This window comes from Gopherus evgoodei, chromosome 10 (genome assembly GCF_007399415.2).
Source record: "Gopherus evgoodei ecotype Sinaloan lineage chromosome 10, rGopEvg1_v1.p, whole genome shotgun sequence".
NCBI lineage: Eukaryota > Metazoa > Chordata > Testudines > Testudinidae > Gopherus > Gopherus evgoodei.
Genome location: NC_044331.1, coordinates 17,070,420 through 17,095,309, shown reverse-complemented (window position 1 = coordinate 17,095,309; position 24,890 = coordinate 17,070,420). Strand labels below are relative to the sequence as shown.

General features: G+C 42.8%; 1 protein-coding gene and 1 long non-coding RNA gene across 6 annotated transcripts in view; one reads left to right on the top strand and one right to left on the bottom strand.

Moving 5' to 3' along the window:
* The window catches only part of LOC115658522, a 95,430-nt gene that overhangs the window by 67,104 nt on the left and 3,436 nt on the right, over nt 1-24,890 (top strand). For 4 of the 5 annotated variants that reach the window (XR_004002322.1, XR_004002323.1, XR_004002325.1 and 1 more), the window contains 2 exons: nt 3,831-3,949; nt 7,800-7,877. This is a non-coding gene — a long non-coding RNA (uncharacterized LOC115658522). The remainder of the gene's footprint in view (nt 1-3,830; nt 3,950-7,799; nt 7,878-24,890) is intronic. The other variant, XR_004002324.1, reaches the window with a different exon arrangement.
* Nucleotides 16,741-19,851, bottom strand: TLNRD1 (talin rod domain containing 1). Its single transcript, XM_030577605.1, has one exon. It carries the CDS (start codon nt 18,550-18,552, stop codon nt 17,485-17,487), a length of 1,068 nt encoding a protein of 355 aa, XP_030433465.1. The 5' UTR covers nt 18,553-19,851; the 3' UTR covers nt 16,741-17,484.

The following is a 24,890-nucleotide window of genomic DNA, read 5'->3' as shown; positions in this document are numbered from 1 at the left end:
TCAGTTACTGCAATAGTCTTAGGACATCCTGTGTTGAAGAAGGGAAGAGGGGGGCAGAAACCATGACAGAACAACCTTTGATTGACATACTTCCCCTTCTTGGCACATCATGTCCGTTCAAATATGTCAGGACTAAATCCCACCTCTATTTTGAACTGACTGGTTGAGCTTTTCATAGGCAACCAATCACTAATGCATGCTTTGGCTCCTGCAAGGTATCCACATGACAATGGAAACAAACCATGCACCTCTAATGCCAACTGCTAACTCACCACAAAAGTAAACAGGGATTGACAGCCTTGATATGAGAAGCCACAAGAATTCAGGACTAGCTGGAAAAAACTGATGATCACTTAACACAAAATATAAAGCTCTTGAGATCAGATGTCAGATCCTTGAATGCAATCTCCAATAGTCCCATATCAGTCTTTCGAGAAGTGCGCCAACCCTTCCCCCATCACACTGCTGTATTGAGCCTATGGCATTTGAATGCAGTTCAGAGCTATTTTCAAGGTGACAAGAACTTTTTCTACCCTATTGTCAAGCAGAAGTTCTTAGTATTGTATAAAGCCGTCTTCACCTGTGGCTCTTAAAGCACTTCATAAAAGGTGGATAGGCAGAGCCAGGTCTCAGGATTTCAAGTCCTATGCCCAATCCACTAAACCATGCATTGCAGACACAACAAAATATGCATCATGTGTAAACAGTTTAACAGAAAATGCAAATACATATTTTAAATTTCATATCAATCCAACGGACTAAAACAGGAATGCACTGTCCTACTAGATAATTAGCAGTTACTTTTTAAAATGTATCATATATAATGTCCAGCCACCTTTGTAAAGCGCTTTGAGATCCATGGACAAAGAGCACTATTTAGTATATATGTGCAAGAATAGGAACATCAGGAGAGAACAGGGAAAGGTGAGAGGGTGAAATTCACCCAATATAGATGGACTGCACAAAGCCCTAAATCCACATAGCTCCCACTTAAACCCTTAATAAAGAGCTTACCTGGGGTGCGGTCCCTCGACGCTGAAGTAAATTTCATCCTTACATTATTTTTATGGTCTAGACTGAAGTGTGAATAAAGCAGTAACATAACAAAAGTTTACTGTTCTTTTTGGCATAAAGAGCTGAACTTGGAACAAACTCGGTTAAACGTATGTAACCGTAAAAGGGCTGCTTGCCAATTCCTGGAGAGGAAAGATTTTTAAATAGCCACTGCACTATAGCTCTGGCTACAGAGCAAATAGTGTAGGCTGAATTTACTATGATCTTCAGGTCTGAGTGCACAGTAAATGGAATTCACGCGCCTTTCCAAGTCACCTCTTGTGCCCTGAACAGGCAGCCCTGAAGTGAAGTACTTCCCTCCCAACCCCTTAGGGTTGTGCAAACCCATGCTCTTAGTAGTAGCTAAAGGAGAAAAACACCTACCTCCACGTCACTGCAATTGAGGAAAGAATGGAAATGAGAAATAGGTACGTTGCTGAGCTAATCTTGCATACAAAGCAGCTTCCAACTCTTTTCACTGATGATTTTTAAGAGCAAAAAATTTTACTTGTATTCCATTTAAAAAAAACTTGGCCCATGAGTACTCGCTATATACACGGATGAAAGCAGCAAAATGCCTTAAATGACTTCAGCAGGAAACTACTGGGAAGAGGAGTGGTGTGTTTAGAGGAGTGGTGTGTTTTCTGACAGACCCATTGCATGTTTCTAGGAAAAACTTTTCAAGCTCAGTGTCTTGAAATGAAACAGAATTTTACAGGACTGCCTCACTGCAGAGGTTTTCTACAACACTCCTTCCCTGGATCACAGGCTATACTGCCCTAGATGAACTCCTTTAAACACACCCCAGCATCAATGGTTCAGAAAAAGAGAGAGGATGAAAGCTCTAAACACAGCAAGTTTAAAATCAGCACCAACAGGACCAAAACCTGTCTCAGATAAAATGCATATTTTGTTCTGCTCACGGTCATAAATCCTTCTCTCACCAGCCACAGAAATGCATATCCTCATATGAAGTGCTCAGTGAGCTCAGAATCTACCCATATCGTAGTGATGACAAAGCATGAGACTACTGCAGTCTCCATGATGGAGAAGCTGAGTAATAACTGACTCCAGCCAACTAGATCACTGGGGTGTAAGGTCATCCTGGAACTCTATTTCCATTATTTCTTCTGGGTAAATTGCTCTGGGAACAATCCTCTCTTCTAACATAACGTAATCAAGAACTAGAAAGTCACTGCCACTTACCACAGGGTTGCAATTCCTGGCCCGACTGGCTGTGTTGGGAATTTAAATGATGTCTCCACCCTAGCAGCATGTGGAACCAATGTAATGGCTAATACAAATCAGGCTTAAAATGGAGTAGTGCTGCAGTTCCTGCTGTTTTTGTAAGCCAGCAAGAATGATTTTTGGACAAAACCGTAAGCATTAAAGGGAACCAAAAAAGAAAAAATCAGCAGAAGTGAGGAATGGCTCCTAATCTAACAATATACACCAAGAAACATCCTAGTGACCGAAAAAAAACAAAACAACCCACCATCACCAGGCTGTATTACATAATACCATGCTCAGGAGCAAGTCAATGAAAAAAATGCATTTTTTCACCAACCCTGGATTATTTTGTGGGGGAGAGATGTACAGTTCTTTACCTGCATTTTAAACAATGCTCAGAACCCACTACATCCGAAAAGGTTAAGATATGTGGCCTAAGGGTGAACGGCAGTGGCTCCCCAGTGAAACTTTCACTCCAGGAAGTGAGGTAGTTTCTTGACTGTAAACTAGGTTTGGCTAAAAGTGTGTTAAGAAGCATTAACGGAGGTCTACACTACAGGTCCCTTGGTCAGCTGTGCGCCACATTTCCCTGTTGAACGTATGCCAGGTCCCAGCATTTACTGTGCCATCTTGACCCAAGCTAACTCTAGCCCTGAGTCTCCAATTTACAGCTCTAGATCACACAATGAGTCACAAGAGTTAACACACACATTAATTTTGCCCATTAGGCAACATCCATTCTCATTTCTTTTCTCCTAACCACCAGAGACAGTCTTTCTTTGTTACGTTTAAGTCACTGGCAGGACATGTTGAGAAAAACCATTCATGTTATCACTCACTCCTTGTGCACAGAAGTCCTCAGTCTACGGCTAATGTAAAGCCATACTTTTAGCATGTCAGTTTCCCCATTGTCTCCGTCCTTCCTGGGCTTCCTTTAGCACAGTTCTCCCACTCCCGGGTAACTGACTAGACTGCCACAAGGGCTGCCTGCCTGATACAGAACTCTGCTTTGCAGTTGTTGGATCTTTTGGGTCTCATGGATGAGACGTGATTTCTGGGCTTTGGAACGAGTGCCAGTCATTCTTTTCATTCAACATATTTGGAGAGTACTATCACAGAACACGTTAGATTCATGTTAGATTAAGTACTGCTGAAGGAGTTAAACTGCCTTTGACAAATAGATCTCCAGCTTTACATTAATCCAGCTTAAAATGACATGTTTCTTACATGTTCCAGGAGCAATTCTCAAGGTTTTATTTAATTGTATAATGTGGCATTATGAACAATCGTGTCAGTTTTACCTGGCTATCTCTACTCTGTCTTTTTAAGAAACATTTTCTATGGACAATTTGGCCAATCCCAGACTTCCTGCCCACCCAAGGTTGCTGTCCCTCCTGTGTAGGGTCTGCTATTCCCCAGGGAGAACGTACCCTTTGGGGCCACAAGGGTGTGAGGAGTGAAGCTTTAATCACAGGCCACAGGAAGAACCACAACACCCCAGCAGCCCTAAATGTTTCTGACTGGATTTCTCCATGTCCCTTCTGCAGGAATATCTTTAGACCATCTCCATGCCAGTTAAGTGGAACCCCTGCCTATACACTGCTTGCTGGGATCATAGGCAAAGCCAACACTTTCAAAGATCATACACCATCAGTAAGGACAGAAGGTCAGTGGCGAAAACTATGAGTGAGATCACTGGTCCCCAAACTTCTTAGGGTTGCGCATCCCCTCCCCCCAGCCATTTCTGCACAGAGCTAGGGATGGGCATGGGGCCATGGGTTGGGGGTGAGGATGTAGACAGGGGTAAAGGGGTCGAGGTTGGGGGCAGAGCAGGGCTGGGTAGTGCTCCCTCCTTGCCCCCCCGCAGGGGCTGGCCCAGGCCCAGCCATGCCCCCCTCGAACGGTCCTCTGTGCTCCCCAATGGGGGGAACACCCCACAGTTTGGGGACCTCTGGGCTAGATCCAGTCTCACTGAAAACAATGAAAGTTTTGCCATTGACTTCAATGGGTACAAGACTATCATGTAGGCACAAGGCCACTAATTTTTGTTTAGGTAATGCCCAGGGTTAACAAGGGGACGTGATAACCCACACTCCCACTCAAAAAGCTCCAAAGAGCATTTTATAATTCCATAAACAGATGGGGAAAGGTAAGGAGGTTGAGGTAAGCTCTTACAAGTATAAGAGTCTGGAATTCTTTGGGATACATGGAATTTTTTCAATCAGTCTCAGTAAGATGCAGAATGCATAATCCAGCCTTAAACACAAACACTACACACACTAAACCTGTCCAAAACAGAATAACTCTAGGTAGAAATCACTGCAAACTAGATCAGAATGACTTTTGTTTGTTTTACTGAATATACTCCACTAAACATTAATTCCTAAGTAGCTGGAGAGTGGGGGAATAAGACAGTGATGCACTCTCAGGAGGGTGTGACAAAAGGAAATAGTTTAAAAATAATTTGCTTCAGTCTTGAAAAAGTCCTGAAACAAGCTTCTACAAATGCAATGACCATTACAATTATTAAGCTAAACCTCTCATCTTCTGACCTGGGTAATTTTTTTTTCCAGAATTAATCTTAGTAATAGTGATTAGGTAGGGTTATTTTGTCGTGAGTGAAGAGGATTCAGATGTGTGACTGAAGTAAACTAGCAAAGAATCCTGTAGCACCTTATAGACTAACAGACGTTTTGGAGCATGAGCTTTCGTGGGTGAATACCCACTTCCTCAGATGCATGACATGCATCTGAGGAAGTGGGTATTCACCCACGAAAGCTCATGCTCCAAAACGTCTGTTAGTCTATAAGGTGCTACAGGATTCTTTGCTGCTTTTACAGATCCAGACTAACACGGCTACCCCTCTGATACTTGAAGTAAACTAGATAAAGACTTTTTAGAAAATGAAGCCAGGTGATCTATTTGAGGTCAGCGGACAGACTGGAACTAGAGGACAGATATAAGTGAAGGGGGAATGTATGTAAAATAACTGTAAGAAAGTATTATCTTACTGAGTGCAGTGAGCAAGTGGAGTTAAGCAGTAAGTATATGGCCTCTAGTATGTGAAAGGGGTATTAATTACTTTTGAACCCTTCGCTCTGTCTGAGGGACCAGGAAGGAGTGTCTCACTGATCATGCTTCCCCACTGCAACTGGCAATGGGTTTTCTTTCAACGTCCAGCACCAAAAAATAAATAAATAAAAATGAAGAGAGAAAACATTTAATTTTTTATTTTTAAAGACGTCTAGACTAGAGATAGTAATGAAACAACCCTTCAGCTCATTTCTTTCTTCTGATCCTACATAACCACACTATATGGAAAAAGCTGCATTTATTTTTTTTTTAAATTGGATAAATCCAGGTCTTACAGTACTTTAAACTTAATTATTCTGTAGGAGTAAAAAGGTATTTTACATAAATAAAATAAACGTCTGAACTAGGGCATCTGAAAGAGTCTTTTAGACGTGTCCTAAAATATTTTTGATGCTTTATTCCCTGTCTATATTTGTTTCTACCGTGGTACCATGAATTATTAGATTCATTTTTTAAAAAGTGCAAACAACCAGAACATCAAAGGCTCCCAAGGGAGCAGAGGATATTCAGCACCTTGAAGGATAGGACCCTGAGTGAGTTACTTAAAAGAGATATAATGTCAGCCAATTATTGCAATAGATAAATCTTCCTTAAGTAAAACAAACTAACAGTCTCTAAAGGGAGGGAAATATCAAACATAGTTTAAGTTAAATGAGCAGAACAAAGAAGCAATCGCTAATGTAATATTCCTGAAAAAAGAACGAGGGGTACTTGTGACACCTTAGAGACTAACAAATTAATTTGGGCATAAATTTTTGTAGGCTAAAACCCACTGGAAAGGCTTTGAAAAATCCACTATTTGGCGACTCATATTTTTATTAGAAGGATATATTAGTTTAAAAAAAAAATCTGTCTACTCAGCAAACCCCTCAGCCCCATGTGCTACGTTGCAAAGCATATTTATCCCCCAAAGAGCCATTCACAGACTGCACTGTCATTTTCAAAGGAAAAGGAAAAGACAAAGGATTTCAAAGATATTTGAGTGGGTTATTTCATCCCATTGCTACAGAGCAAGTGTAGCATGTGCTCTCTGTTTTAGAATAGAACAGCACAGAATACACAATGTAATTAAAACATTTCCTTTATCAAACGAAATAGATCTTATAAAATAATTAGCAGATAATTCAGGCTTTAGCCTTCTTGTCTTATTCAAGGAAAACTTTCCACTCAAGTCAATGAAGAATTTTGTCTGTGTAAAACATGCAGGATCGGATCCCTGTGTGGAAGTTCTCTGGCCACGTCCACACTACAGAGTAAAACTGAAATTAATAAAATCGATTTTATAAAACAGGTTTTATAAAATCGATTTTACGCGTCCACACTAGGGCACATTACTTCGGTGGTGTGCATCCATGGTCCCAGGCTACCATCGATTTCCGGAGCGGTGCACTCTGGGTAGCTCAGTAAAAGAATGGGACCAATAACTTCGATTTCCATCCACACTAACCCTAAATCGATATAGTAATATCGATTTTAGGGTTACTCCTCTCGTTGAGCAGGAGTACAGAAAATTGATTTTAAGACCCCTTAAAATCGATTTTAAGTGCCTTGTAGTGTGGACGGGTACAGCGTTAAATTGATTTAACGCTCTTTAAATCGATTTAACGCTGTAGTGTGGACCAGGCCTCAGTATTACAAGTACCCTACCTACAATTGCGTCTGCACAGGAAGGCCCATTGTGCCCACACGGAAGACCCACTGAAGTCACAACACACTTTTGCAGATTATAATACTAGCCTCACATAAATCAATCCAAGCGGCCTATCTGATCTTTAGTTGTGCCATACCAATAAACTTAATCCTGTATAGTAAATAACATGCACTTTCTTCCTTCATATCCAAACAATAGATGTGTTAAGCAAACAAACACCCTACACAACCTTCACGCAGGGCTTTTGAAAATTAAAACCAAAAGAAAGTGTTTCGGGGCTATTTATGATGATAGTGTCCTTTAAAGACTGCTAGGGAAATGGATAATTATACAAAGCACTTCTTTCCTAATTGGAAACAAATGAAGACAATCTTGAAAAACTACTCTCGAAATCCCGTGAGATGATGACACAGGCAGGAGCTAAGAATTTTTGGTCCTGTGAGATTTTTAAAAAAACAAACCCAAGTGAGCAGATTTCGAGCCCAACACAGAGATCTAGTAGGAGATGCAATAAACAGAAAGTGTTGTTAGACTTTACAAGGTGGTATCATCGATCCAGGCACGGGTTCTTTATTACTGAATTCAAAGTTCAGGATCAAGCCAAGACAAAAAGCTTTTCGGGATACCCAAACCCCTTAAAAATGTTTGGGTAAAGTTATAGTTAGACAAAACAAAAAACCTAAATGCTACATAGCTGGGACATTTGTACTTGAAGCTTCAACATCAACAACCTTAACTTAGTGACTAACACACATCTTCTCTCCACCGGCAGGCTAGAGATCCAACCCCAAACTACCTCCTCTACAAAACAGATGAACCAACACCAAAAAAGCTGCCACATAAAAGAAATGTAAGTCTACTTTGTGTATTGGAATTGCATTGTTATTGGCTTTTGACATACTACGTAAGGCACACTTCTAGGGTATATTGATTACAGGAGAATTTCTATTCTGCATTTTGGAAGGATGCATGAGGTGGAATCTGGAACCAGTACATATGGAACATAAAATTCCAGCCTGATCTGGATGGTGTAGTCTCAGACCATAATTTGCAGGGGAAATGAAGTACCCTGGAGCATACAATATAGGGAGAGTGCATGGAGTACAATGGAGTCTCTGTTCCACATCAGGGTGTTGTACTGGGCATGAAAGATGGAGGCGGTGAAGCCTCTGGCTAATAAATAAATGTAATATGCAAGGTGCTGGCATGTGAACCATGAGAAGCAAGTGGGGTGGAGCAGTCAGCCAGAAACAGAGCATGGGCAGAGGCAGTGCCACTGACCCATACTGGAAAGCTGGGATAGTGGCCAGGAATACAAGGGTAATTTACAATGGAAACAACTGCAATTGCAACACAACCTTGTCGTGTTTTGTTTTATTTTTACCACAACATTCTATTAACTTTTTTTAAAAACCCACATACTGTCAAACTTTATCACAGAATTCATAGTTTTTCTTCCTTAATAGTCACATCACATTCCCATGCCTACCGATCTCAAACAACTTCATCTTAATCTTGCTTGTTAAGATTTTTCAGACCTGTCTTTCATTACCAGAGCTAATGTTACAGACTCCAGGGACATAGCCAGCAGAACGTAAATCGGGGTTATTTCAAATGCGATTTTCGTGATTTCACAAAACTCCACTGGCCAGTCCTCTGGAGCCACTCTTCAGGCAAATGGAGGGCCAGTCTAACCACCCAAGCTTGGGTCAGAGTCCTCATCAGTGAGGCAACGTCCACTCTGTTGTTTTTGTGCGCTAGCCCTGCTAGCAGGTGTCTGTCTAGCCAGGCTGGGAGGCTCACTCTCAGCTGCAGTGTAGACATACCCCAAGAAGTCACAAGTTCCACAGGCATAGACTGTTAGGATAAGCTCCTCTAGTATGGCGTTTACCTAATTTATTTACCTGGTTTCTGAAAGAAGTTACAATTCCTATCTGTATGAGCGCCTGACAGAATTCCCACCATTAATTGAACATGTAATTTTAGTATACTGGTCCAGGGCACAAGTTCTCTTTAAGGACTTATGCATAAGGCCAATTTCAATTTTACAAAGTAACCAATTTTTAAAAAAACAGTAAGAAAAAATAGTTTACTTGCACATCAAAAAACACACCCCTATTTTTCTGTGTCCCATAATTCAGAAGTTATTTCTCCAATTAACTTCCAACTTAAAAATAGAAAAGGGCTCATGGGTTTTTTGTTTTTGGCCAGGCACATAGCAAGAGAAGTTTCATTCTTACAGGTGTCCTAAGCCAGCAGAAAGGGGTCAAAAATATGGCCTAAAATTAAAACATTCAGTTTTAATTATGGAGTTGCTACTATGACTCTAATATTGTAAAGTCAAGTTTATTCTGTGGTAAATTTTTTAATGAGATCAATTTTAACATCAAGGTTACAGATTCAAGCACACAACAGGCAGTATATGCAAAAGTTAAGCTTCCCATAGTAATCTTAACTTGCCACTCTGCACACCCAGCTCTGTGCAACTCTTCTAAAAAGCAATCAAGTGGTGCATGTTCAGAGTGCAAAACTGAGCCCCAGACACATTAAGGTTACATTGGCTAGTAATTCAAGAGAGTCCACATGTAATGTGGATAAATTAAAATCCTAGGATACTGAGAAAATCTTCATGGGAAATGGCAGGTTTTTACTTGATGCATCTACAGCTGCTCTACAAACACAATCCCAGAGACCCACATGCCTGCTGCAATACCCATGAGATGATTCATGGCCAATGGATCAACAGAATAATAGATTCAGTGGTCACCCTCTTACAACTTTCCCAAGCACCTTCTAAACAACTTTTAGGGATGGACTTGGTATACATGGTCCTGGCTCAGCATGTGGGGATGGACTAGATGGCCTTGCAAGGTCCCTTCCAGCCCTACGTTATGTGGAGATCTTAGTTCCACTGCATATGAGGCAGAGAGTCCCACAGTACATCCACTCCATAGCCATCTAACTCCTTTCAACAGACCCACTCAGGTTCTGCTGCTTTAGGAACCATCAGTAGCCCCTGATGAACGAGTATTGACCAAACAAAAACCAAGCTAACAATACCCATAGAAAGAAAAAGGTACCATCCACTAAAATCTAAACAAAGGCAAATTAACATTGGTCTGGCATTATTTCTGATGATCCACTGCACTAGTGCACCCTGTGGTCCTGAATGACTGATGATGCCAAGAAATAAGCATTTGAAAGGGTAGGAAGTAAAGGTGGTTTCAATTCCCTTGATTTTAGGGCTGTCTAGACACTTGTCTATTCTCTAGTGTAAATTACACTAACTACAAATGGCCTTGAGGAGCGATTCTGACACCTGGGGATTGGGGGTGCCCAGGCTAGGCCTCCTTTATCCTGACCAGATCCCAAACCTTTAGTCAGGAAGATGGGAGACATCAGAGCTGCCATGGCAGTTCTAAATCATTCAATATGGCTAATTAAGCTAATTCAGGACTGTTTTGTGATGCTGGAGCTGCATATGCAGCCTATCATACCAATGTACCAGACCCTATGAATTATTTAGAGCAGGGGTTGGCAACCTCTGGCACGTGGCTCGCCAGGGTAAGCACCTTGGCGGGCCGGGCCAGTTTACCTGCCGTGTCGGCAGGTTCGGCCAATCGCGGCTGTGGTTTGCAGTCCCAGGCCAATGGGGGTAGCGGGAAGCGCCGAGGGAGCTGCGATTGGCCGAAACTGCCAACGCGGCAGGTAAACAAACTGACCCGGCCCGCCAGGGTGCTTACCCTGGCGAGCTGCATGCCAGAGGTTGCCGACCCCTGATTTAGAACAATACCAGCAGCCACTACAGTCCAGACTGTATTGGAGTTTCCAGTTTAAGCCCTGATCCTGCAACAGCATCTGCAAAGGGGAATCTCTGACCCTGTGCAGAGTCCCACTGATTTCAGTGGAACTCTGTATGGGCACAGAGGTCCAGTCACGCGGCTCTTGTTGCAGGACTGTCCCTGATCTGTGCTTTTTAGGATTCTGTATATTTATTGACTAGACCAGTGTTAGGAAGTGCCATTTCCCTGCCTGCCAAACAAACATACCTGAAAGACAACTATCAAATATTTGTGTATAAACAAAAACTCAAAAAAAAACAACTCCTTTGAGATATCCTTGCTTTTAATCATTTCACCTCAAACTAATTCAATTTAAAACTAAGCAAGTTGTTATTAATAATAATCACTTTTGATAGCTTGGGAAAAAACCTTCAAAATATTTAGCTTTCAAAAGTGTTTAACAACACAAACTGAAAGAGCGGCATCTGGCAACCAGCAGGATTTCAAAATATATTAAATGGTGTTTACATAAAAGTGAGGCTATCAATACAGTACGGCAGTCACAACTTTTACCACCAGGAGAAACCTTTAACATAAAAGAGAAATTATAAAAATTAAATTAGAACAGTATCAAGGGTCTGGCAAACCACCAAAGAGCCAGGAAATTCTGAGTTAATGCTGACACTCCATTCCTGACTGTGTCTAAATATAGTACCATGTAGTGTATTGTATGGTAAAAATCATTTACTGCTGAGAGCTTTGCAATCGTGTGATAGACTACAGCATGTTGTTAATGAAAGTCTGAATCTGTGTCCATTCATTTCCTAGCTTGGCAGTATAAGCCAGACTCTTGATGTTATTTTAACATAGTTTGTGAAAACAGCATTATATTACTAAGAATATAAATTGACATTGATTTCAATCGGCTACGGATCAGGCCCTTAATGCCCATAGGAAGCCTTTCAAAAGCATTTATAGTTATGCTGATTATTAGGCTAATTTATACAAATTCAAAAAGATCTTATAGAATAATTCTTTACACGGTGTATTCAGAGTCAACAACTTCCTGCAAATAAATCATAGAAGTTTCTTGGGGGAATCTGATGTCTTAAGGGATCTATAATGGAAGAAAAAGCCATTCACTTAGTAGACGGCCAGTTTGATTTTTGGCCCAGAGTGAGAGTTACCCAAAACTATAGATGTCAAATGAAAGGATGGTCTCAGTCCAATTTCTGATAGACAGATGTCCATGTCACCACTGAGAATCTTTGCTGGCTTCTCAGCAGTGAGCTGAAGGATTTAACTGAATGGACCAGAGACCAATCTAGGAGGTCTGTGGTTTTGGTATCACTGTTCTGTGGGAAGAGGACTTTTGTCTTCCTAGCCGTAAATCTGGCATTTTTCACAGGCACTAAGATAACATAAAATTTTAAAGAAATCTAAGACACAGGCCCTTCCCAGACCCTTCCACTTCTAAAGCCCTGAGAGCCAAAGGTAAGCTAGCAAAGACCACAATTTCTAACAAATTGTCCTGTCAGGATAACAGTGTTTGCCACCCTCACATAATGGTGTGGCCCTCCAAACTTTTTGAAATCCTGAGATCCTCAGGCAAATTCCACAAATGCCCCATGGCTACTCTACAGGCCCCTTGTTCCCTATGGCAGCACAGCTCCCAACAGCAGCCAGAATGTACCTAATCCAATCCTTCCATACAGAGAGCAATCTAACAGCCTGGAAAGGGCATTTGTATCATTTACTGGATCAGTCCCAGCATTAGCTAGCACAGGGAAATTCCTGGTGGTTTACAGGAGATATTACCCCTGTGGAGCATTTCCTCTTTCTTGGTTCCACCCCTTCTCTAATCAGGCACACCCCCCCAGAGCTGCAGACACCATAATGGCTCAAGCCCTCCTCCCTCTGACAGAAGTCTAGCTAAGAGCAGGTTTTCTGCCTCTGATAATTTCCTGTAGCAAAAAGTGAAGGGGATGGTAAGACCCATTCCCTTCCCCCTCCCCGTTTTGCAAATAGCAAGGATAGCTTTAAATAGTCAAACTTACTTACTTTTAGTTTTCAGTTATACTTTGTTGCTAGTTTACAGGTTCTCCTGCAGTTTTTACATTTTTTAAAAACAACAAGCAAATTGCTCTTAACTTCTAAGCCCTTTCAGTTACGTATTTCGTCAAACTGCATTATAATGGAGAAACAAGCAAGGTAACCATCAACCTACAGACAATACAAAAGCGCTTTTTTCCCCCGTTACAAAACCTTCTGTTTTTTAAAATAAATTGAATCTTCATTGGAGGCGATAGTGTTATTTTTGGCTGACATGATGCTCCTTGCCCAGTGAGCTTCAAAAAAAAGGGTTAACCCTTTTACTAGTACTAGTAGAACAGATCTGCTACAAATGGGACATAAGCAGCCTGAAAAATTAAGTTTGCTGCTGTCAAACAACATTAAGGCCCTGATCCAGCAAAAACTCTCACACACCTGACTTGACAATGAAATCAACAGCACTACTTGCTTGCATAGGGCTAAGCATACGAATAAGTATTAGGACAACTGGGGCCTAAAATATGAAGTACAAAACCAGGTCATAATCAAAGACCCTCTATAATGGCTCTCTACCTACAAAGGTGGAAGGAGAAAAAACAAAAACAATACCACCCTCACCACAAACACACATATAGAAATACTTCCTTCTATGACTCATTTTCTCTGACTTGGAAAATTCGAAGTGTATCAACAACATACATATATTGCTGGAATACTTCCTCCTATACCAGACTTGACTGTTCCATGATAATTATCACAATACATGCTTTATAAAAAAATTAACCTGAGACTAAAATTCTTTTAATATTTCTCTGCTTTGTAATTAAATTATGCTTTTTCCAGCTGAAAAGCTGCCTTTTTGGTTACTCGTTAATTCCATGCAAAAAAATCTGTATCAGTTCATAGCAAAAGTCTTCCCCCCCCGCCCCCCAATTTTTTTACATTCCAAGTATGTGAATACATTTTCAGGGATATGCTGTGAACTCAATCAATAGGCATGCAGTTCCCTTTGTCATCAGGGAAAGTTCTGCTATGGAACGAAATTAGCACGTGGCCTAGTGGCCTACCTTAAGTATTTTCAGAGGTGTTTAAATAATTAGTTTTTAAATTTATGGTAAATTATTTTTGCCAAGTTACTGATTACATTTTCTTTTTAAATCTCCACTAATGAAAATCATGAACCTGACAGCTGTATTTCTCAGACTTTATTCCCAGGTTTCATTTAACAGTGAAACATAATTCATGCCTCACAAGGAAAAGTAATCTAGAGCAGCACATTTTACTTCAGAACACCTAGAAAACCTAAATTCTGAAGTAAGTTACATCTGTACATCAGAGAGTGGGGAGAAATCTGTGGCATTATTGTTAAAACCAAAGTAATATACTAAACCACTCCAAAAAAAAATAAAAATCTTACCACAACAAAATCAACACTATTGTGATTAATAATACATTGCCTTTCATATTCAGAGGTAATAAGACTTTACTGTTTCATATAACCTCACTAACAACATATAAATGCATCAAAATGAGTCTAATTATACAGCAATGACTATTCAATAGTCAATAATTATTAAGTTCACACATCAAAAGACACAAGAGGACATTACTTTTCTGTCAGTCACACTACAGAGCTGCCCTTCAGAATCCTTGGCTTTTATATCTGGAAGCAGGTTTGGGAAATTTAGGTCATAGCAAATTAAAATAAATTAGAGCTAGATGATACCACCTAGATACATGCACAGAGGGGACCCTCCGAAAGATGTCTCAGGAGAGAGAAGCAGGTGAAGGCAGTAGCTGCCTTCACAGCACCACTCCTACGGATCCTACAGACACCTCTCACTTGGTCAAGGGTCTGTGCTAAACAAAAGGGTGGCGCCCACTCCTCATCCCCTATCCCTCCCCAGGGAAGTTAGTCAAAAAAAGATAATACTTGCTGAGACTTATCTTTTCCATTGAACATGTCTTCTTCCGTCCTAAAGGACGGCTGTAATCAGGGGGAGGCCCTGGTAGCTTGGTTTTAATGGAGACAGGCTACTATGAAGACAAGGAAGGAGGGGCCGTAGGAATCACTGACAGTGCAGTGGCACAGCAACTCCATGTAGATGCCCCTGGCCTGCTGTGGGTTCCCAACGGCCTCCAAAACCATTCCTGAGGAAGACAAACCCTGCCGTCCTGATGGGAATGTGCATGTGGGGAATCTGAGGGAATCCTCATGTAGATTTCCTCCAAGGGAGTTTCCTCCTGTGGGCTCTTCCCGGGGGGGAGGATTATCTGAGCCAAAGTTCGGAAGTTATGCCTGAAGAAACTGGATCAGATTGCATTAAGAGGGTTTACACTAGAGTTATACAGATGCAGTCATTATACCTGTGTTGCATAAATTACACAGAATAAATTAGTAACTTAGTGAGGAACACACAAAGGCATTAAACTCAAGGCTGTGCCTCCAAAAATAAAATTCCTAGCCACAGAGGTTGCTGAACTCCAATTAGTTTCAATGAGGAAAATACCCTAATTTCAGGATCCATTGAATTTCAGTAAGGAAAAAACTAGCAAACATCCTTCCAAAGCCAATGAAATACTGTACAAATAGATACATATAATCTCATCTTAAAAAACGTTTAAACTGTTAGGGCCTAGTGCAGTGTATCTCAAACTGTGGTCGCCGCTTGTATAGGGAAAGCCCCTGGTGCGCCAGGCCGGTTTGTCTACCTGCCCCGTCTGCAGGTCCAGCCGATCATGGCTCCCGCTGGCCGCGATTTGCTGCTCCAGGCCAATGGGAGGTGCTGGAAGCGGTGCAGGCCGAGGGACATACTGGCCGCCACCTCCAGAAGCCCTCATTGGCCTGCAGCAGCAAACCGCGGCCAGTAGGAGCCGCAAATCGCCTGGACCTGCGGACAGGGCAGGTAAACAAACAGGCCCGGTCCGCCAGGGGCTTTCCCTACACAAGCAACGACCATAGTTTGAGAAACACTGGCCTAGTGAATCAAGTGATCTTCTTCTTATGTTTGAGTCTAGGAAAATAAAAGCACCATATCTGCCACCAGGCTTGCTGTAATAGGAAGACACTTCAGTAGTCTAGGACAGTTTATATTCTAATGCAGACATCAACTTTACTTCTTATTAAACAAATACAATAGCCTATGGCAGTAGTCCAAAACATGGTAGTAATATTTTTTAGGTACAGTTTTAGACAATTCCTGTAAAATTCTATAGTCCTGTTTATATGCCAAGTCTAACTTCCACTGCTGGACCAGGCCTTCCTAGGTAGGTCTCTTACTCAACGAACCTTTAATTGTACCTGCATTATCAAACCTGTTATACTTGACCTATGTCAAAGAATTACAAATGCAAGTCTTTGTGGGATCATAGGGCCTGATCCTGCAAAGCTTTATGTACAAAAGCAGGCCCAATGAAATCAATGGGACTTCATCTGCAGGTAAAAGTTTGCAGGAATAAGTCTTCCTACCAAAACTCACAGGTTTAACATATTAGAATCCATAATACCAACAAAAGCTAAAATACACAGTAAAACTTCTCAAAGACTATATGAAACTTACTTAACTTGACAATATAGATTTGCAAACCCTCCCTGTGCCATCCAGAACCAACAACCACTTCTTTACAAGTGTGTGATCTCTACACATAGTACGGTCCATCTTTTAAAAAAAATAGACTAATTTAGAGGAAGGAACAGGAGTGGGGAAAATGGGAAGAAAACTATTTGTTAGAATAAAATAAATTGAATTCAAGTCCGCATGCTGCTCTGTCTAAATTACAGCTGCATTTGTACCTCACATTCCCTGGGGAAAGTGACATACAATGCAAACAGGCCTAGTTGTTCAATTATTCAGGTTTTAAGAGATTCACAGAAAGACATCTGAGAAACATAACATTTTAATAGATGAAATAAATACTCCAGTACATGCAAGATAAAAACTGACATTGGAAAAAAAATTAAAAAATCATTTTAGTTATAGTGTAATTTTTTGTTTGTTTAAACACTCACAGTAGCTTTTCCCCCAGTTTGGAAATCAACACATGGAAAACATAATCACAATCTCCACTCCTGCACACCAAATGCACTTCTCTAACCTAACACTTGATTCAAAAGAAATTAGATCCCCCACTCTCCTCCCCACTCCCGAAAGTAGCTACATCCATCATCTAGGTGGTGGTGGTTTGTTTTTATACGTGAAAACTGAGGTAACTTCTTTTTTCCTGCACAACTGAACAGTGGAATTTAGAAGGGAAATTTTGGAAGACAAGACAAACTTTAAAAACCGCACCCAGCGCGATTAAAGCTTTTTAGATTCCCCACCTCCTCAGGTATAAAACTCTTTTGATTACCTTTTGTTTGTATATAGACCTTATTGATTGATGGAAAATATATTTGTGAATAATTACTCAATTACAAAAATGCCTAAACTGGCCACTAATTATTTTGTCCACTTCTTCTTGTGTATATGTAGTTTAAGTATGTTGCTGCTGTGTTCCCTCACCACATAAAATCAAAGGATTGGGCTCATCTAAGCAAATTCTTTGGTATACAAAAACCAGGGCTTGGGGAGGTGGGATATTATTTTCCTTTAGCAATGACTGAGATCTAAACGGGGGTGGAGGTTAATTCACAGAATTGGAGTTCACTGGCGGTAAAGTCCTGGGTGAAGATCTTTCTCTTAGTGCCTGAGATAGCAGGTTGCAACCTTCAGAGACAGCGCAAGCCGAGTTCCTCAACCTTTCCCTGTAATCTGTCATTTTGGTGCTACTTTCTGGGTGTTGGGCTATATCCCTGAGGCATTGGGTCAGGAGCACGCAAGCCGATACCACGCTCATGGCCCCTCCTAGAATGGCAGTTTGCACAGCTTTGCCCTCTGGATTAATGGTGGCAGCTTTACCCAAAAACTGGGGCTCAGTGGCAAAGCCCACCAGAGCATGGACAGATTGCACCAAGGGTCCACTGAACAAGACGCACCGGTTCCTGGTCAGCTCACTGGGTGAAGTCTTGACCTCCTTGACACATGCTAGGAGGGCAGAGGCGCTGGTGCTCATGCACTTGACGCTGAGTTTGAACTGCTCCTTGGCAAACCTATCCTTGGATTTCTCACTGGCCAAGACACAAGCATCTGTCAGGAATTTCAAGTTCTTGGACATGTTCTGGGAAACCTCCAGCAGGAGCTGAGGGCTCATGTCTGGCAAAGGGGTGTTTTTTAAGATCCCACAGCCATGCTCCACCTCGTGCCTGCATCTGGTCACCTTGTAGCGATCCACCAAGCCGGGCAGGGCAGGCTGAGCCCCTGGGGTCTCCACGGCAGCCAGGTAGGCAGCATGGGCAGAGCACTCAGTGAGGGAGACCACCAGGTTCCCCATATCCACCAGGCTGTCCCCCACTTCCCCGAAGCGCCCCATATTGAGCTGGCTCTGGACATCGTGGGTCAGGATGGAGAGCCCTTTGGTCCTCGCAATGATCGTGTCCCTGCACTTCTCGAAGGACTCCCCGAAGACCGAGAGGCTCTCGGTGTTCACCGGCCTGGTCTCGCTGGACAGCAGGAGCAGATCCGCCACCAGTTGCATCTTGATCTTGCAGTGGTCGCAGATGGAGACGAGTTTCTTCCTCTGCAGCGAGCTGCTGCTGGGGACGGCGCTGCTGGACACCTCGCTAGTGGACTTGCCAGAGCCACCGCTAGCCATCGCGCCGGGGGGGCACTCGCATGCCTCTTGCGACCCCACTGCCACCGCCTCTCCCGCCGCCCGAGCAGTCCCGACTGAGCCCGGCAGGATCTCTCTGCCTTTCCCGCACCATCATTCCATTAATCTCCGCGAGTAAAAAAAAAGCCTCTGGGCGCCGGGGCTGGGGCTGCTGGGAGTGGGTGGGTGGAAAGCACAATCTTCCGCACTTGATCAAGCCCCGGCCTCTCCCCTTTGCAATACACTGGCTAGACCTCCGGGCCAGCGGCGGGGTGCTGCTCTGTGGGAGCCACCGGGTCCCTTCCCCGCATGATCTATGCTTTTTATTTACTTTGCACGGTGATCTGTGCCGTGGTGGTTGGTTTGCTTTCCGGCAGCTGGATTTTGCAAAGTTCCCTCTTCAAGGGGAATAAATTACGGATGCAAACCAGTTGACATGAATTAAAAAAGAAACATCCAACTTATTACCGTTTAACTCCTTCAAAAAAAAAATCCCACTGGTCCGAAAGGAGGCGACTGCGAACCATGTGCTCTCCCTTTACATGTCCCCGAGAAGTCAGTCGCAGGCGGCGGCAGACCCGCATCTCCTGGTATCAGGAAGCACAGCCGAGGGTGTGGCCCGGTCGCGCTGCACAAGCCCTGGAGGAGCTGGGCACAGACTTAGTGTTTGCGCTGCTGGGATCGCGAACTGTTTGCACACACCCCAGCTCGGTGCAACGGGCGAGGGGGGGAGCAAAAGCGCCACCGGATCCGGCAGCTGGCGGGGAGGGAGGGATCCTCTCCCCTTCCCTCTGTGGCTGCCTCACGCCTTCCTTCCTTGCTCATGCATCCAGCCGCCCCGAGCTCGCTCCCGGCCGCCTGGCTCCATCCCCTCCTCGCTGCGGGCCCTCCGGACGTGGGCGCATCCGATCCGACTTCGCCCGGCTCCTCGGTGGCCTCTTGCTGCCGCGGCACGAACTTAGACTCTCCCCGCCAACAAGGGTGGTGGCTCCGGGCTGCAGCCGCGGCAGATGCTGCGACCCGCTCGGCCTCGCTCTCCTCCTGCCATTTTTCTGGCTGAATCACCAACTTCCAGGGAGGGGGGAACAGCCCTTCGGCCGCCTTCTGTCCTCCGATTCCTCTGCCCGGGCCCTACAACAAACTACTGGGAAGAGGCGGCTGCTGCGGATCTGCCAGCCAGACGCTGCATGGCTCTAAGGGAGGCTGCTTCGCCCACTCCTCCCCCCGTCCCCGTTGCCTTTGCTGTAACCTCACTTAAGCCTATAGAAATCTTTTGTGCGGTGTCACCGCCCTTCGTTCAAATCCTGCCCTCCCCCCTTCTGCGCTCTCCACGCCCGCGGCTTGACGCTCCTCCCAGGGAAAGGGGGCAGCAGCGCCTTGCTGTGGCCAGCCCCGTCCCATTCATCCGCCTGGCTGCTGCCCCGGCGGCGCGCTCCGCGCAGCAATGGCTCTACGCGCTGCTGCTTTTAACATCTCCCCCCGCCCCACCTCCCCTGTGCCTGGGTCTTTCGCGGGTGCAAACAGCAGGGATCAGTCTGTCAGGAGCTTATGTGGCTAGAAGCAGGTTCGCGTGATACAGAGGGGAGGTGATTAAAAAGGAGGTGACTGATTCATAAATAAAAACTCTCTCAAATAAACACAAGAGGGAGGAGATGAAAGGGACGGCAGAACACAAGGAAAATAAAATACACAAGGAAAGGGGCTTGCCTCACCAGATCAGCCTGTATGGATTGGCTTATGGCTCCTGACTGACCAATTAGGTGAAAGCACATAATATGCAATGCAGTCATATTAGTTGGAGATGGAAAAGATACTGTGGTGAAAAAAGGCAATTGATGTGGGGGGACCATTCCCACACCCACACGCAAATTGACCAGTTCACAAAGACTACTGTGTCAGATGAATATATCAAAGGCTCTGTCACAGCCACATGTGGAGTTCCCTTGCTGCAGATTTCCATGTTGGATTAATTCTATCTGCAACTACAGTACTGCTACTCTGAGAAGGGATTTTTTTTGCTGGGAGTTTGATATACCTATTAAATTCCCAGCATTATCGCAACTTGTTCTGTATTATACAATGAAGTAAAATACTTTGCACAAGCATGGTCTAAAGTTTAATAGCATATCAGGTTTGCAATATAGAATGCAATTTGTGAATTAGTAAAGTGCAATAGAGGACTCTGGTTCATAGTTCAGTTAATATTGTAATAATTTATTGAAAACTTTTCATTGTGTTAGTTTGTTGTAATGGGTTGGCCCCTGTCAAGTCAGTTTAGGAACCAAACTTAGTTTTTATAAAAGGTAGGTGTTGTAAAACCAAATATAAATAGAAAAAAATGAGTGAGTGTATTTATCATGCCAATTATTACCTTTTTCTGTTTATATCTAAACTTTCCCCTGCACTGTTTGCAGTGGCCTTGTACATTGGCGGAGGCAGGGACAAGTTTGAATCCTATTTTGGTCGGGTGTGAAAATGAATTTTGATGCTCTCCTTACATTTGTGCACATCACATTTTAAAGATCTGTTGATATCTGTCAGAACTTTTTCACTGTGGAAGGCAGGATCCTGCTTCTGATGACTTTAAGGGTTTTTGGAAGGGCTGTGAGAAAAAAATCCTCTTTCCTCTGGCTGATTTCCCTTCCAGAACTTATCAAGGGCAGTATAAGAAGATTCTTGGCATAACATCTCATCCAATACCAGAAAGTTTTGGAGGCAATAGAGTTAAGTCTTATAAAGAATAAGGGCAGTATAAGAAGATTCTTGGCATAACATCTCATCCAATACAAGAAAGTTTTGGAGGCAATAGAGTTAAGTCTTATAAAGAATAAAATGAAAATTACTTATTTTAAAGATACAACTGTTTGTCATATTTAATAGGACATTTCCATAGAAAATTTACATTTCAGTCAAGTGGTAGTGAATGATGCAAAATAATTGAAGTCCATAGTTCTGATTCTCAGCTATTACACCATTTTTATGCTAGTGTAATTCTGTTGAAGTGAATGGATTTCCAGCAGCATAAAGCTGGTGTAATGTAATGTAGACTCAGGCCCAGCCTGTGACCACATGTTATGTTTTTATATATTTTGCTGCTGCTGTTAACTCAGCAAAGCAAGGGTTAAATAGTAATATTAATCTTTTGACTTCTTTCATATCACTTTGACTTTCTTATAAGTCAAACTCCTTGTTACACATGTATAATTTATTTTGCAGTGTAACAAAGGCTACCGAGTACATAAGTCTAACTCAATACATAGGGCCTGATGCTCATTTACACTGAAGTCCTTTACATTTATACCGCCAAAGTGGTGTGGCCTTGGTTTAAAAGCAAATCAGGCCCATGCTGTACATCCGCATTCTTGATCCAACAGTTTTTACCAACTGCCAGTTAATGCTTTTTGAAATGCCCTGTAACAGGAATGGCCAAACTTACTGACCTGCCATGCCACATACGACAATCTTCAGAAGTTCGAGTCCCAGGGTGCACCTGCTGGGAGTTGGGGTTTCTGGACCTCAGGAGGTGGCTTGCTGGGGTTTGGGGTTTCAGCCCTGCTCCCTGCTGGGCAGAAGCCCCTGTCTCACCACGCTGCTGCAAGGCAGAGGTCCTGAGCTCTCCGGGGGCATGCGGGGCTCCAAGTGCCACACTTTAACTGTAAAAGAGCTGTGTGTGGCTTGGTAGCCGCAGTTTGGCCACCCCTGCTCTATAAAATTGATTTCAAAATAATCTGAAGAATAAGAATCAATGGCAAGATTAAATTAAATATATGCCTATCTCATAGAACTGGAAGGGATCCTGACGGGTCATTGAGTCCAGCCCCCTGCCTTCACTAGCAGGACCAAGTACTGATTTTGCCCCAGATCCCTGAGTGGCCCCCTCAAGGATTAAACTCACAAAGCTGGGTTTAGCAGGCCAGTGCTCAAACCACTGAGCTATCCCTACCCCCAACTAACTATAAATTAGTTTATATTTTCAAATATTTCCAGCCATACTCAGGAAAACCAGATATTTTCTGTACCAAGATGAGCACCTATTATTTAAATCTTAACTTAGGTAATTGTTGAAGATGGCCAAAGTTGAAGAAGGCTTTGAAAGCTCATCTTGGAAGCTGTTTAGTCTCTGCACTGGCAGAAAGAACTAGTAGATAACCTATTTGATCTTTTCCATCTCTAGACTCTGTGGCCCCGGTTCTCCATTATATTAAGTCTGCTTTGTGCCATTCCTCCTGGGCCAAAGCAGACAGATCTTTGGGTTAGGTAGAATCTCTGTAGCATCTCCTAGACCACCTTTCCTCCCAGCTACCAGCACGAGGGACATGGCTGATCTTTACAATCCTGACAATTCCTAGCTTCTGGAATGTCCCATGGGGCCATTAGCAGCCAATACAATTTAAAGCAGACAACCTTTAGGCTTCTCTAAGTTGCCCCAGAAGACTGGACCACTGATCACTAGCCTCAGGATTAGGGATGAGCAAAAATAGCAAATGTTGCCCTTCGGAGTATTGCTGAAACTCTGTTTCTAAATTATTGTTTGTCCTTTACAGTGTATTTTTCCTCCCCAGTGACAGTTGGTGTTCTGCTCCTCTGCACATGAAATGTATGACCGTGACCAAGCCATGTGATTTGGTTTATTACTAATCATAGAGCTGGGAGAATTTGTTTAGTGTGTCCTCTAATTTCTATACTAGACATGCATAAATCTCTTCAAGCATCTGCTACTGAATTCTTCCCATTGATGTGCTGCATCAGTGCCTCTGTAAGCGCCATATATTCTGCACCACAAGCCAGATAGAGCGCAAGCATTGTAGACACAGATTTCAATTGATCTTGCCACAGATTTGTTTGCTTAGATTTTCAGCAGTTGACTGAATGCCCTATTGGCCTTTTTGACTCACCTGATCATTTTTAATCTGAGAGTGATGTGAGCAGGATGAACAACAATTCTGAAAGCAATTATGTTAGCAGGATGCACACTGTTCTGGGAAAAAAAAAGTGTTGCTGCAGAGCTGGTGGAGTGTGTGTCCAGAATACGGCAGTTCTTCACCCCTCAATGTACCCTCTCTTCATAGTGACAATGGTGGTTATTATAGCAGTTCTAGGTAAGATCATCATTTTAAAATAAAGTTAAGACAGATTCTCAATAGGTATTAATAGGCTTAGCTCCAGTGACTGGTGGAGCTACACCAATTTACACCAGTTAAATATCCAGTCTTTACATTTTTAGGATCCAATATAGATGCAGCTACATTGTTTAAGATTAAACTTTTAAATGACTCAACAGTGTCTTTATTAGCTCTTTAGAAAGATCTTTACAAAGAGAGCCTCTGCAGATCTGCTGGGCTCCACAGCTGCAGAGGTCAAAGAGTAACTCTAGGACATTTTTTAATAGTCCGTCCGACAAACTGGTAAACAAAGATACCATACCTCCTATTTTGTGCTTCCTAGCTTGATTATCAGACATGGAAATCAGGTGGCAGTGCTTGACTTTCAAGAGATTCCACTGAGCATATCTGAGGCTCAAACCACTCTCAAGGCTAAAAATTGCATGCCTTGCTACATTGGAAGGGATTAAAAATACTTTTTGATATGGATTAGCAGTGTGTGGCAGGCTGACTCACTTGTGTGAGCTCTTCTCTCTGGCCACGTTCATGCTTCCCTTTCCTTGTGCTTAATAAAACAAAAATGAAAAGCTTTAATTAGCTGGGTGGAGTTTTGTTTCCTGAATCTTTCTATCGGGTTATAAAATTAATTTCTCTAGATCAGCTTGGGCTTCCATATTGCAGAAACTTGAACTTTTTTATTGCTTAATAGAAATGTTGTGAAAGAAAGATTGATTTGTCTGTGTGACAGATATGGAGATGCTATATAATAATGCAAGAATACTTGTAACCATTTGATGAATTGTTCTCTGGTCAGTGAAGGGAGGGTATTATATATAGATTATAAGATTTTTCTGAATGAAAGCACTAAGCTAGTTTAATAGGGGGTTGTGGGAAGAAGAAATAGGAAGGCAACACAATGGCTCCCCAGATAATTAACCTCTGACCAAACACTTGAGGTGGCAATTACAAGACGATGGCACTAGGATCCAGCTTGAAATTACACAGCTGTTTTGCCAGGCTGGGAAGTAGAGATCAAAATGACATTAAACAGTTAAAAAGCCTTTTTCAGGAGAAGACAGGAGAGAGAGAGAGTGTGTGTGTGAGAGAGAGAGAGAGAGACAGAGATGATTGTCAGAAAGATAGGCTAACTGACACAGAGAGAGGGTCTGCAGAGCAGTCTGAAGGAAATTGGATCTTCCTAGATCCAGGACATCGTAAGCCTAAGAGAAACACAGGCAA

What these genes read in the sequence shown, in the direction of transcription:
- TLNRD1 (XM_030577605.1), bottom strand. Translation starts at nt 18,552, where the DNA reads ATGGCTAGCGGTGGCTCTGGCAAGTCCACTAGCGAGGTGTCCAGCAGC.